Genomic DNA, 13,719 nt, shown 5'->3' with positions numbered 1-13,719 from the left:
GGGCCTGGCTCCCACTGAAGAGACCCCGAGAGAAAGCTCCATGTTCCAGCTCTGCAGTGAAAGTATCCCAGCCTTGGATTCCAGTTTCCAGACCCCGAGAGAGAGCTCCTATTACAGTCCTGCTGCCTTGGGAAAGTTTGGCCTTTTCTACAGGTCTGTCCTTTTGTGGACTTGGATCGTACAAGGGTCTACTCTTCCCTTTTTTTTTTTGAAGTATGTCTTCGGCTCTACCGAGAGTAAGAACCCTCGGGTTCGAAATCGACGCAAGTGTACACAAGAGGACGTTTGCGAAAGCGCTAATTGACTGCGTAGGGGCAGATAATATTTCTGGCTTTACCCCCTATGGGGGTGGCAGATATCAAGTAGTTTGTAAAAATACAACAACAAGGGAGAAACTACTCAAAGGGGTTGAGTGTGAAGGGAAACTTTGCCATCCTTTTGTCGTTGGTAGCATCTCTAAAAAGATGAGAATAGAGCGATTCCCTCTGGAATACCTAGAAGGAGGCAACGACATAATTAATCAAGTCTTTTCGAAATGGGGAACCGTACGAGATGTCCAAGTAGGCAAAGACGCTGACTACCCTGAATGGATGTCGGGGGAAGTCACGTTCTCGTTAACGATGAAAACAGAAGTTCCGAATTTTGTAATGATCGGATCGGCCAGGGTAATGGTGAGTTACCCGGGAGTAAAGAGACAATGTTTTAAATGTGGAGCCCTGACTCATCTCGGGGCCCAATGTCCGAAGTTAAAGTGTAAGAACTGCCTAACAGCGGGTCATACGCTAGCACAGTGCCAATCAGCATGCCTAAAATGCGGCATTAACGGCCATAAGATAGACACCTGTCCGGACAGAAATCTGGCCGAAAAATTGGGAGGCACTATTACGCCCAACACGGAAACAACAGCCCAAAATGTTATTGTCGCAGAACCGAATGATTTCCCCACCCTGAAGGCCGCGCATGAGGGAACAACAAAGAATCATGCCGCCACCTCCGAAACACTGCCAAGTACACCAGTGAAGAAGCCTGCAACCAGGAGAGATGAAGGGCAGGAGGAACTGGCCACCGTTCAAACCGTCACTACAGACGTAGCAACCGAAAATAACCAGCAGCACCAACAAAACGGAATTATCACTGCAGTCACAATAGACGAGGACACGGAGGCAGTAGATATGGAAATCAACAATGCAGAAACCACACAAAAGAGGCCAGCCAGCCCTGACGAAGTAAATATTAAAAAATCGAAACAAGGAAGTCCAGCACAAGTTGGAAATATAAAGTCAACTTCAGAACCCACAAAGTTCCCTCACGCAAAGGCCAATGCACCTATATTGCATCTCTTAAAAGATTTCCCTGAGGAGGCGGCGAGACTAAGAAAAGCTATAGAAACATTCGGAGACATTCAACTGATACTCACAGGACAAAACGGGCCAAGAGTCGTCAGTGCAGAATGGAACGACGTGTTTGTCGATAATATAGATGAAATCACTCCTGAAAAGATCATTGGTCTTATCGATGCAGAGGACGACGTGGGACTAGCACTGCACAGAGGCCTCTACATGCTAAACCACGTCCGTGGAGACAAATTAGCAGATCTCATCATTAAAACCCACAACAATAGACAGCAGGAGGATTTAAACCTCGCCTAACAAGTCAGTCGACTCCTAGTATCGATCTGCCAAAGGGGAAAAAAAAAAAAAAAAAAAAAAAAATCTGGTTTGTTTTTTCTTCTTTTTGTCCTCTTTCAGATTATAATTTTTGTTGTAAAAAAGGTCTATGTCTATTCCACACAGGAGGGGGTATCCTGAGAACCTGGGCTGCGAAGGCTTACACCGAGGCGGTGCAGCTCCTTGTGGGCTGCACCGCCTCGGTGTAAGCCAGGCTCTTCCAGGCCAGGCTCTTCCCCCGCTCTTCTCAGTATTAAACTGGTCATTCAGGTTGAAATTTCAGAATTTACCTAGTTTCTTACAAATTGTCATATGTAATTTTTAATGTTATTTACTAGTTCCTCTTTTTCATGTGGTGCTTCTTTCATTTGTTTTTCCCCACTTTCCTCGGGCAGACACCTGAAGAGGTGACTGACCGGGGAAAGCTGAAAAGAACGGATGGAGGGAGATAATGTCGGAGATCTGCTTGGTGCTGACATTTAAGTCAGGCCAAGTAGATCGACTGAGGCCTCTTTTAACTATCTACTACTATCCACTCTATCTTTTCTCCTCCTCTCTCACTATCATGCTGACTCTCAGCACAACTTTTTTAAATCTAAAGAGGCCAGTGATGAAAGGCATGAACTCCCATTCTACCTGTTTTCAGCAGCCCAGAGAGAAAGCTCCATGTTCCAGTCCTTCTTCAAACCTGTTCCAGCAGATTCCAGCAACAGTTTAGAAGAACCGAAAAGAGAGCTCTGATTGAAGTCCTGCCTTGGTGAGATTCTTTTTTTTTTTTTTTTTTTTTTAGGCCTATACACGGCATTCCGCTATTTTATAGGAATAGACTATCCTTGGAAAGTCTTCTTCCTTTCTTTCGTTAAATAATGTCTTTGGCTTTACCGAGGGTAAGAACCCTTGGGTTCGAAATAGATACAGAGATCGAGAAGAGGACGTTTGCTAGAACTATTATTGATAAAGTAGGGGCAGACAAAATTTCCGGTTTCACACCTTATGGGGATGGAAGATTTCGGGTTGTTTGCACGGATGTTGCAACACGGGAGAAACTGCTGAATGGAGTAGAATGCAAAGGGAAACTTTATCATCCTTTTTTGGTGAGATGCGTTTCCAAAACAGTTAAAATTGATCGATTCCTGCTCGAATATTTAGAAGAAGACAGGGATGTAATAGTAAAAGTCTTCTCGAAATGGGGAGCCATCCGGGATAAAAAAATTGGCACGGACGCTGCTTTTCCTCAGTGGATGTCAGGAGAAGTTTCGTTCTCAATCATGATGAAGGCAGAAATCCCAAACTTTGTCATGATCGGGTCAGCCAGGGTAATGGTCAGTTACCCAGGCGTAAAAAGACAGTGCTTTCGGTGCGGATCACTGGAACACTTAGGCGCAGACTGCCCCAAGAACAAGTGCAGGAACTGCATGAGGGCAGGACATGAGCTAGCCCAGTGTGTAACACCCTGTCTGAAATGCAAGGATACTACCCACAAAGTCAACGTTTGTCCTAGCAGGACACACGCCGAGAGAATAGGAGGCGCCATTTCGCCAATCCTAGCAAATATTTCAACCAAGAGTTCAGAGCCTACAAGTCATGACTACCTGACTGCAGATAAGACAGTGACAGAAACTACCACTATAGATCCTGACATTTTCCCAGCACTTACAACCCCAGTTATGGTGATAACAAATGACAAAATTCAACCACCTACTGGCAACAAGACAGAAGGAAAAACAGAGAAAAAAGAAAAACGAAATGCTAGAAAAATCATCGAAAAAATGGAAACGGAGACTAACACCAATGCCACCAAACGACCTATCACACCAGAAGAAGAAGAAGATAAAAGAACCAAACCAAATTACGACAGCCCAGCAGAAACGTCAAGTTCAGAGGAGGAGGAAGAAAAAGGAAATAAAACAGACACCCATTTAGAAACAGATGAACAGGAACAAAGAGACGATCTAAGACCCATAGGAGAATCCCACAATCCTGGAAAAAAATCTCATAGAGGAATTCCAGGCAAAGCTGAAACAAAGGCAATATCAGAACCGACAAAGTTCCCTCACGCAAAGGCCAATGCACCTATATTGCATCTGTTAAAGGACTTCCCCGAGGAGGCGATACTACGAACAGCAATAGAAACATTCGGAGACATTCAACTGATAATCACAGGACAAAACGGGCCAAGAGTCGTCAGTGCAGAATGGAACGACATGTTTGTCGAAAATATAGATGAAATCACTCCTGAAGAGATCAATGATTTTATCGATGCAGAGGACGACATGGGACTAGCACTGCACAGAGGCCTCTACATGCTAAACCACGTCCGTGGAGACAAATTAGCAGATCTCATCATTAAAACCCACAACAATAGACAGAAGGAGGATTTAAACCTCACCTAACAGGTCAGTTGACTCTTAGTATCGATCTGCCAGGGAAGGGAAAGAAAGAAAAAAAAAAAAAAAAAAAACCTTTCCTTTAAGTTTTGTTTTGTTTAAATTTTGTCCATACAGGAGGGGGGGGGGGGTATCCTGAGAACCTGGGCTGCGAAGGCTTTCACCGAGGCGGTGCAGCTCCTTGTGGGCTGCATCACCCAGGCCAGGCTCTTCTCCCGCTCTCCTCAGTTTAAATTGGTCTTTCATGTCACCCAGTTGTTGTTGTTTTTTTTCGTTTTGTCTTTGCTATTAATGATATGTAACTTCTTGTGTCCTTTCTCAGTTCTTCTTTTTAAGTGTCCTCTTTCATTTGTTTTTCACTCCTTTTGCCGGCCAGACATCTGAAGAGATGACTGGCCGTCGAGAGCTGAAAAGAACGGATGGAGGGAGGAAATGTCAGAGATCTGCTTGGTGATGACTCTTGAGTGTGGCCAAGTAGATCGACTGAAGCCTCTTTTAACTACCTACTACTATCAACTCTATCTTTTCTACTCCTCTCTTACTATCAAAGCTGGCGCTCAGCACAACTTTTTGACTCTAAAGAGGCCAATGATGATGAGATATGAACTCCCATTCTACCTCAATAAAGGTCAAAACTAGTCTGGGTTGTGGCCCTTCCCTTAATGCATAACATTAGACATATCCGCAAGGAGATGTGTTTTGCATTATGGGAGATACTGAGGTAGGAGTGTTGGTAGCTTGCTCCACCTTTGCAAGGAGTGCCCTGGTGTACCACCTTACCCCAGTCCTGAAGATACTTTCAGGCACAAACTTAGTTTGCTCACACTTGAATAAAGGATTAAACTAAATTTATTATACTCTAACCAAGTGAAAAATAAACTTTCAACTTGCATGTGAAGTGTTTCTATAGGAATGGGGAAAATGCTGCAGCACTTGACAAGTACAGAGATCTAAAGACTTGGAATGAAAAGGCCCGATGACACCAAATGTAGTACAATGCATGGTTCTTCAATTTGAAGAGACATGCAGTTTGAACAGTCCAACCAGGAAGAGGGCATAAATCTGAAATTCCATAAATGACTGAAGATATTGGAACTGCAGTTGTTGAGCAGTCAAATGAGAATGCTGTAGGTTTGTGAAGTGCATGTGCCATGCAAATAGGGGAGATGCCAGCATCCAAGAAACATCTGCACTGACATTTCTGACATGGATGGAGATAGATGAAGATTGGCCTTAGAACATCTTATAGTGTGTGAAGTACATTTTTATGTTTGTGAAACAGTATAAACACTCAAAGCTACCACATCTGGGCTACCGAGAATCCCCATCCATTTCAACAAGTTCCCTTACATTCGCTAAGAGTCATAAATATGCCAAAGTCATATGTGCCAAACCCGATCAAATGCCTTTGAAATGTTGAGGGTAGCCAGGTGAGTTTTTCAAAATTTCTAAATGGCTTGAGTCCATAGATGGGTTGTGAAAGAAAGATCAGTTGTAGATCCTGAGTGGCAGCATCTATACTGCTGGTCGCTGAATAGTTGGTATGTCTTTAGATGGTTCAATAGTTGGTTGTTGATAACCTTCTCCATGATAGCAATTGGACAGTAGTTTGTTGGTTGACTTTTATCACCTTTCTTTGAGATGGGCTAGATGTGGACCTGTTTCTATATTATCAGATAGGTGCCAGTTGAATAGATTGAAGAGGTGATACAGGATAGGTGTTAGTTCTGGGGCATAATTTTATTAACACAACAGGTGGGATGCCATCAGGACCTGATGCTTTGTTTGTGTTCAGGCTGTTAAGGATTCTTCATATTTCTTTTTGTTGGAAGACTATTGGAGACATGAAGGGAGCCATTCTTTGTGGAGCAGAGAGAACTTTGCCCAGGTCATCAATGCAGGAATTGGAATGATGCAAGTAAGCTGGCCTTGTCTTTTGGTGAGGTGACTACAGTACCATCTGGATGTGAGAGTGGTGGAAACTGGTTGGGCAGAAGTTGAGTTCCAAATGGACTTGGCAGGGGACCAGAAGGAGCGACTGTCATTTGGACAGGAGGCAAGTTTGCAGCATTTAACCCTTTCAAAGTCTGACTTGGACTTGCCGATGATTATTTTACAACTGTTGCAGGCTGCAGTATAGGCAGAGAGGACAGCTGGAGTTTTGGTCTTGAGCCAATTGTGGTAAGCAGCGGTTTTATCTTTTAAAGCATTGGCACACTTTTCTGAGAACCAAGGCCTGGATGGTGGCTGAGAGTTTGGACTGGAATAGGGGATGAAAGCCTTCATAATTCCTATGAGGATGATTTCTGTTATTCGGTCTGAGCAGGTGTTTGGATCAGAAAAAACTGAAGCAGTAATCAGACCATAGGAAGGGAGAATAGAAGTCTTGGAGGTCCAGTTGACATCCTTGTAGTGCCAAAGGACATGAGACTGTGAACTGGTAGGTATAGATTGTTCTGATGCAAAAGAGACTTGTATGAGGTGGTCTGTTTCCAAGAGGAGAACCTTGGAAACAGACTTGTTTGGTTGGATTTCTGTTGCAGTTGATCTATTTTGCAAAAGGAAAAATCCATTCACATCCGTATTCTCCTTTATTGTACAAAATAAGTTTCATTGCTGATGACAGTATACCTGGAATGGGAGCTTGTTAGGAAAAAGTCAAGTGTGTTGGCAAATTGGAGGGGGTTAGATGGTATTCTGGTGGGAAGATTGATGATCTGAGATAAGGTCACTGTTGATAGCAAACACCTGCTTGCTTGATTGCTGAAACTGGAGAAGGAAAGCGAATATGAATTGTGGACATTTAAGTCCCAAAGAAGGATGACCTCACTGCAGAAAGTCGAGCTTTAGAGAAAGAGGAGTTGAAGAGGGCAGAGTGGTTGATGGAGTTTGGAGAGCAATAGAGGGAGCATATGAAATGGGTAGGTTGATTTGGAAGGAAAATTTTGAGCCGATCAAATAGTGGGGATTCAAGGATTTGCAATCTTTGGCATGGTATGTTGGTTCTCACAAGTGCCACTCTTCTGGCAGAAAGAGTTGCATAATGTGTAGTTTGGGCAGTTGAGGTGTACAATGGGATGTATAATGTACAGTTGCCAGTTCTGGAGGGAATAGTAGTTCTGGTTTAGATGACTGTAGATAGTCATGGTGGTGGCACACATACAGGGTGTTCGGGATAAATTTGACATATTTATAATTAATTATATTTTTCCGTAAGTTACATGTATTAACACACACTTCTCTTCATTTAAAAGTTTGGACCCTTCTTCATTCATATACAAGATGTCAGAAAGGATGGATAGCTGGAACCCACCTGAATCATGGAAGAGAATAACTTGTATCATGATGATTCGTGCCCGCCATCAAAATAAGGATATTACGACTGCTGCCCAATGCTCCCTGAATACAGTAAAAACAATCAGGCATGAACTAGAGACTTGCAATGGTGACTACGAGGATGTAGCAAGAAGAAAGATCCCTAGCAGACGATCTGATTGCGTTCGTACAGCAGAATTCCTCGCAAATCTGCAGGAACAGGTGTTGAAGAACCCTGACATTGGAATTCGGGCTTTGTTCGTGGAGTTGCTAACTGTAGTCAAGCCCTGGATAACAAGGGTAGCCAATGGTAGGCCGTATGTATGGCAGCAGGATTCGGCCCCTTGCCACACCTCTGGGAAAAGTCAAAAATGGTTGTCTGAAAATTTCTACGACTTCACCAGTCCAAATGTTTGGCCTCCAAACTCCCCAGACCTTAACCCCATGGATTATTTTGTATGGGGCGCAGTTGAAAAAGACACCAATCGCACTTCCAGTAATACAAAAGCCCAGTTAATGGATAAAATTAAAACAGTTTTTGCGGCCCTTCCCAGGGAGACTGTAGCATCAGCTTGTTCGAGGTTCCGAAGCAGAATTGAAGCTGTGATCGATGCTAATGGTGGTTATTTTGAGTAAATCTTGTTGATAGTATTGTAATTAACTCTGCCTGTAATGTTTTTTTGTCAATTCATTAAATTTAATAGATACAAAGAAGATTTTCTTTTTCCTTACGAAACTGTCAAATTTATCCCGAACACCCTGTATATTATTATTTAATTTATATCACTGTTTAGGCCACGAATGTTAGTGAAGTGAATGTGGAAACTTTTTTTTTTTATTTTTTGTAAAAATTAGTGTTGGTGGATTGTTTGGTTGGATTTCTGTTGCAGTTGATCTATTTTGCAAAAGGAAAAATCCATTCACATCCGTATTCTCCTTTATTGTACAAAATAAGTTTCATCGCTGATGACAAATTTGGATGCCATACATTATATTTAAACTTCATAGTAATGTTTATTATGTGAACAGAAGTGCAATCTAATAAATGGGTTTTCAGGCTCTCTTAGCATTATTCGCATGCCTTAAATGCTGTGAACAGCATTTGAGGCATGCGAATGAGACCTATTTAACTAACCTGTGGGCAGTCTTAAATATGTAATATAGCATATATGAGATGCATGCATCATGTTTTAATTCCTTATATTACAGCAAAATAAAGCATGTGAGTTAATAGGGGAAAATTTTGTCATTGCAAATTAAAAGTAAACACTGTCACACACAAAAAAAAAACAAATTGTTTGGATGGTTGACACATTCACTTGGAGTGTAGAATTTCTGACACAAAATAATACATGCATACACATTAAAATTATGCAACTTTTACATAGTACTATAAAATTAAGAAAACCTACCAATAACACACACAAGGCCTATTGAGTGTAATCAAGTAACTGAGAAACAAAAGTCAACATAAACTATGATGAATCTGAATATGCATGAAAATGCCCTGAATTAGGTGAGGTGTGCTGATTCTCACAAAACAGATGTAGTAGTGCAAGCAGTACTTATTCCTATCCCTTCTGATGGGATAAGGATGTGCTGATGTTTTGCAATATTTCACTCAAAAAACCTATTCCTCCCCCACTGCATGTTAAACTATACAACCTGTCATTGTTGAGTGGCTTGAAACCTAATTAATACTTTGATAAGAGGGTTAATCCTATATGTATATTGTAGTATTATAGCTGTCAATTTTGAGGGATAAAAATCCAGGATTCCAGAATGAAAAACCCTGCCATTTCCAATAAAGGTTCTTCACATCCTAGAGGATTCGAACCCAGGTCTTCTAACCAAAGGACATCACAGAAACTGACAAAACTATGGAGATTTAAAAATTGTGGTCAATAAAAACATTCAGTTTGCATTATCATAATCAATAAAAAAAAAAAAATACAGATAACCTAAAATTATCTTGGGTGACAAAAACTTTGTCAGGCAATGTTACTGTATGTAATAAGCACTTTGCAAGCTAAATTACCTTTGAAAGTGTTTTAAATGAAAACAAGTCAGATGGTCTCACATGGAGATGATAAATTTTTTACTCTCAAATACACTAATTTCCTCAACTTGCAAAATGGACAAATCAGTTGGAAATACACAACTGATAACCAAAACTGGTAACAGAGACTGGATTAACCTTCCTAAACAAGTAAAATTTAAGTCAGGAAGGCCAAATTACATCATATATTGCGATGAATAGCTTATAAATGGAAGATAAGATGAAAAAAGAAGCATAACACTAAAATTACTCTACTAAATCATGAATAATATAAATACTGTTCAAAAATCTTATTATTCTATTCCTATTATTTAATTATAAATAAATTAATAATAAGGGAAATAAATAAATTTATTTCCCTTATTATTAATCTTCAGGTTAAGAAATAATTTTTGAACCAAATAAATTATCTTTTTACCTGGATATGCTGAAGACTGATCTCTTGAGCCTGCTGTGCAGATATGTAAGCAACATCTGACTGCTGTTTTTCATCACTGAGTGATGAAAGATCACTTTCTAATTTTGCTATTCTCTCTTGCAAACTAACAACCTCACATGAATCAGTAGTTCTTGTTTGGCTATTACGTGTCTCTTCTCTTTCTTTTAGATGTTCATATTTTTTATTCAAATCTAGAGATAAAATGATATTCTTTAAATTTGTATCACATAATTTAAAAGATATGCACTAAATTTCAAAAAAATTCAATTTATTATATTTTGATTACTCATTAAAATTCTTTTCAAAGTTATTACTCCAGATATCCAATATATTCTAGATGTCTGGAGTAATTACTTAGAAAAAATTTAAATGAGAGTGACAGAACAGTAGAATAAAATATATCAGGAATGCAATCGGAGCTCATATTTATACTTGAAGTAGAAAAAGCCATCAGAAACCTGAAATGTGGGAAGGTAGCTGGTAGGAAAACATCCTACCAGAAATGCTCAAATATGGTATATAAAAAATAAATGGTTTTAACGGAACACATGTACAAGATATTTAAATAGCTTTCATGGCTTACACATGTAAAAAAAAAATATATATATATATATATATATATATATATATATATATATAGAATTTTATTAAAAAACTGTAATATATTTCATCCAACATTATGTGGACATCATCAGGGAAGCAGACTGTTAACTACATTCGAAATGTGAATCACAATAATGAGTCATATATCATATGTATCATGTCTAGCTCATGTCTCAGTCACAGCTGAGATATATGACTTCACCATTAGAGTTTAAAAGAACAATTATAAAAAGTTGCACAGATAAAAAATCATTTCAAAAAAATACTCACTCGTACTCCACCATCATTCATCACAGAAGATGGGTATTATCAAGAGTCTTGTAGATAGAGCTCATATGATCTCTTCTGATTCTCTTTTGTGATTAACTGAATAAAATTAATAGCAATCTAATCTGTAATGGATACAACAAAACTACCATTCAAAAATTATTGATAATTATCATCCTTATATCAGACTACAATCTGATGTGAAAAGAATTTCCATACCCTACTTGAAAGGAACCTTGGAACAAATAGAATGGATTCTTTATAAATTCAATCTATATGTTTCTTTCAAACCAACTTGGAAACTGTCTTCCTTCCTACCATCTACAAAGGATATATTATCACCTCTTTCCTTGCCAGGTGTCTGTCAAGCCATGCTCATGTCATCTTTGCTATTTTGGACAAACTGGCCATTCTGCCTTGATGAAGAACATTAAGACTACATTATATGTTTGGAATCTGTCAAGCCTGGCCATGCTTCTCACACTACTAACACTAGGCACAGAGTTCTCCAAACTTTTTCATTCCAGCAAGTTCAAAATTGATTGTTTTTCCCTTGAAACATGCAAAATATTATAAAATCATCTGAACCTCAACTAATCAGACTGCATGCCAATCTCTAACTTTTGGGAAGTGATCACAATTAACTGTTCATAATTTTTTAAAAAATAATTATGTTAAATTAATTTTTTTATATATGCAACTTTATACAGTTGTTCCTGTGAACTCTAATAGTGTAATCACATATTTTAGCTATGACCGAGATGTATGTAGGAAGAGCTAGTATACATACAATTTATGATTCATTATCGTGTGTTTTGAATGTAGTAAATGGTCTGTCTGCTTGATGATGACAATGTAACGTAGGATGAAATATATTGAAGTTTTTGATTAAAATTCTATATATTTTTTTTACACATGTAAGCTGCAAAAGTTATTTAAATATGGTATATAAAAGTTTTACAGTGGCTAGCCACATTGCATAATTCAGAAGTCCTGAGCAGAACTTCATTCTCATCGTGACGAAAGGATTCTTTATACATTTTTTTTTTCAACTGAAGGTGAGTTAGACGATCTCATATGAAGGTAACAGGGTTTTTAATCCCAGAAACTCAGGTTTTTCATCCTGCATACAGACAGAACACAAATAATTTACAAACAAAAATTACTAGTGGTGGTTGGCAGTACAAGGCATTGTGTGTAGATGATAATGGTAGTGGCATTTTGAATAGTTGGTATAATAAGCAGTGAGCTGTAGAGTAGAGTATCCTCCCTCAATGAATCCTTGGCAGTATAATAATATCAACTGCATTCTCAATGGAGAACTTATAGAAGAAATAAAATAGCTATTTTGCTTCAACTATTCAAAACAAGTACAATTACATATGATAAATTAAATTTGGCACAAAATACAATAAACAAAGGTGGTATGGTGGGGGGCCAGCTAAATTTATGTGAAATAAGAAAAAAATTAGCTAAAATACTTAAACTAGCAATTTTAATAAGTAATGTACCATGAAGGAGGTTATATACATATACACACAAGTGCTACAGTTACAAATCCATAAGTTAAGATTAATTACCATCATATTTGCTTTTAGTTTTCTGTAGAAGTACTAGGTGACGTTTGACATGCTTTATAAGATCATCTCTAGACATCTGATCCACCTGTAACAAATTAGTAAGATTAAAAACCATTATTATGATAATGACATTGTAGCTGATGGGGAAAGGGAGAAAAATTCATAGAAAAATTCTAATTCTTAAGAATCTTACAATTTTTTTTTTATTATTACTAGTTCTACATATCAACAGCTTCATTTTATGTCATATGCACTAAATTTCTTAGACTATATTAAGTGAAATACTAAACAAAATATGAAAAAACTGATTTATTTGAGTTTATACATTAAAATCATGCAAAATTTTCTGTCCAGAATTTTTCAATGACCTAAATTTAAACCAATATAATAAAATACTGTATCAAGTTTGCAACTACAGTATTTTTAAATAGCAAATATACCTATCCTGAAAATACTAAACACTTCACATTCAATCCCTATAACTATATCATCTGTCGTTAGCCAAGTCTCACTCATGCCTATAACTTTTGGCAGGGTTGCACTAACCAATATATATATATATATATATATATATATATATATTGTGTGTGTGTGTGTGTGTGTGTGGTGGTGGTGGGGGTCAAACTACAAGATGGAACCATCACCAAAGATAGATATGCTATAGCAAAATGAGTTGAAGAACCACATATTCTACCAGAAGAAGTTATGTGGAGCACCCAAAGCTTGCAAAATGGGAAAGCTGCAGGTGAGGATGGAGTTATAGCTGAACTTACTTCTAAAAACAGGTGAAGAAATAATCTACAAACTCTTAGCAAAACTATTACTTTATGCCTAAAGAAAAAAGAAAAATGAAGGCTACCCTAATTCTGATACATAAAAAAGGTGAGGTAGAAGACTTGATGAACTACCGACCTATCAGTGGTTTACAAAGTGTTTACAAAAGTCTTAACTCATAGGCTTTGTGTGACTCTAGACCTAGCACAACCAAAAGAACAGGTAGGCTTACGAAAGGGCTTTAGCACAATGGATTCAAGTTGTACAGCAGATTATTGAACGGTGTAATGAATACCAATTACCACTATGTCTTGGTTTATTGACTATGAGAAAGCATTTGATTCACTTAAAACTTGTCCAATACTTAAAGCATTACTAAACCAACAAGTGGAGCCATACATCAGTACCACCAAATCAGCATACACCAATGCCACAGCAGCAATTCATTTCAATGGAAACATCTCTACTGTGGAAATACAGAGAGGTATAAGACAGGGTGACACAATATCTCCAAAATTATTCACAGCGTGCCTAGAAGAAATATTTAAACTTCTTGATTAGGAAGGGAAAGGTTTGAAGATAAATGGAAGATATTTAAGCCATTTACGCTTTGCAGATGACATAGTTA

The 13,719-nt window shown here is 38.3% G+C and overlaps 1 protein-coding gene across 1 annotated transcript in view; it reads right to left on the bottom strand.

The window, feature by feature from the left end:
* LOC150094899 (uncharacterized) overlaps positions 1-13,719 on the bottom strand; it is a 269,654-nt gene that overhangs the window by 230,964 nt on the left and 24,971 nt on the right. The window contains exons 3-4 of the mRNA XM_090411271.1: positions 12,318-12,402; positions 9,847-10,058 (exon numbers count right to left, since the gene is read on the bottom strand). Coding sequence (XP_090267397.1) covers positions 9,847-10,058; positions 12,318-12,402 — 297 coding nt within the window. The remainder of the gene's footprint in view (positions 1-9,846; positions 10,059-12,317; positions 12,403-13,719) is intronic.

The sequence above is a fragment of the Typopeltis vanoorti genome, chromosome 21 (assembly GCF_054136105.1).
Source record: "Typopeltis vanoorti isolate ZY-2024b chromosome 21, IOZ_Tvanoo_1.0, whole genome shotgun sequence".
Taxonomy (NCBI): Eukaryota; Metazoa; Arthropoda; class Arachnida; order Uropygi; family Thelyphonidae; genus Typopeltis; species Typopeltis vanoorti.
The sequence above is the reverse complement of the archived record's forward strand: the minus strand, read 5'-3'. Positions and strand labels throughout refer to the sequence as shown.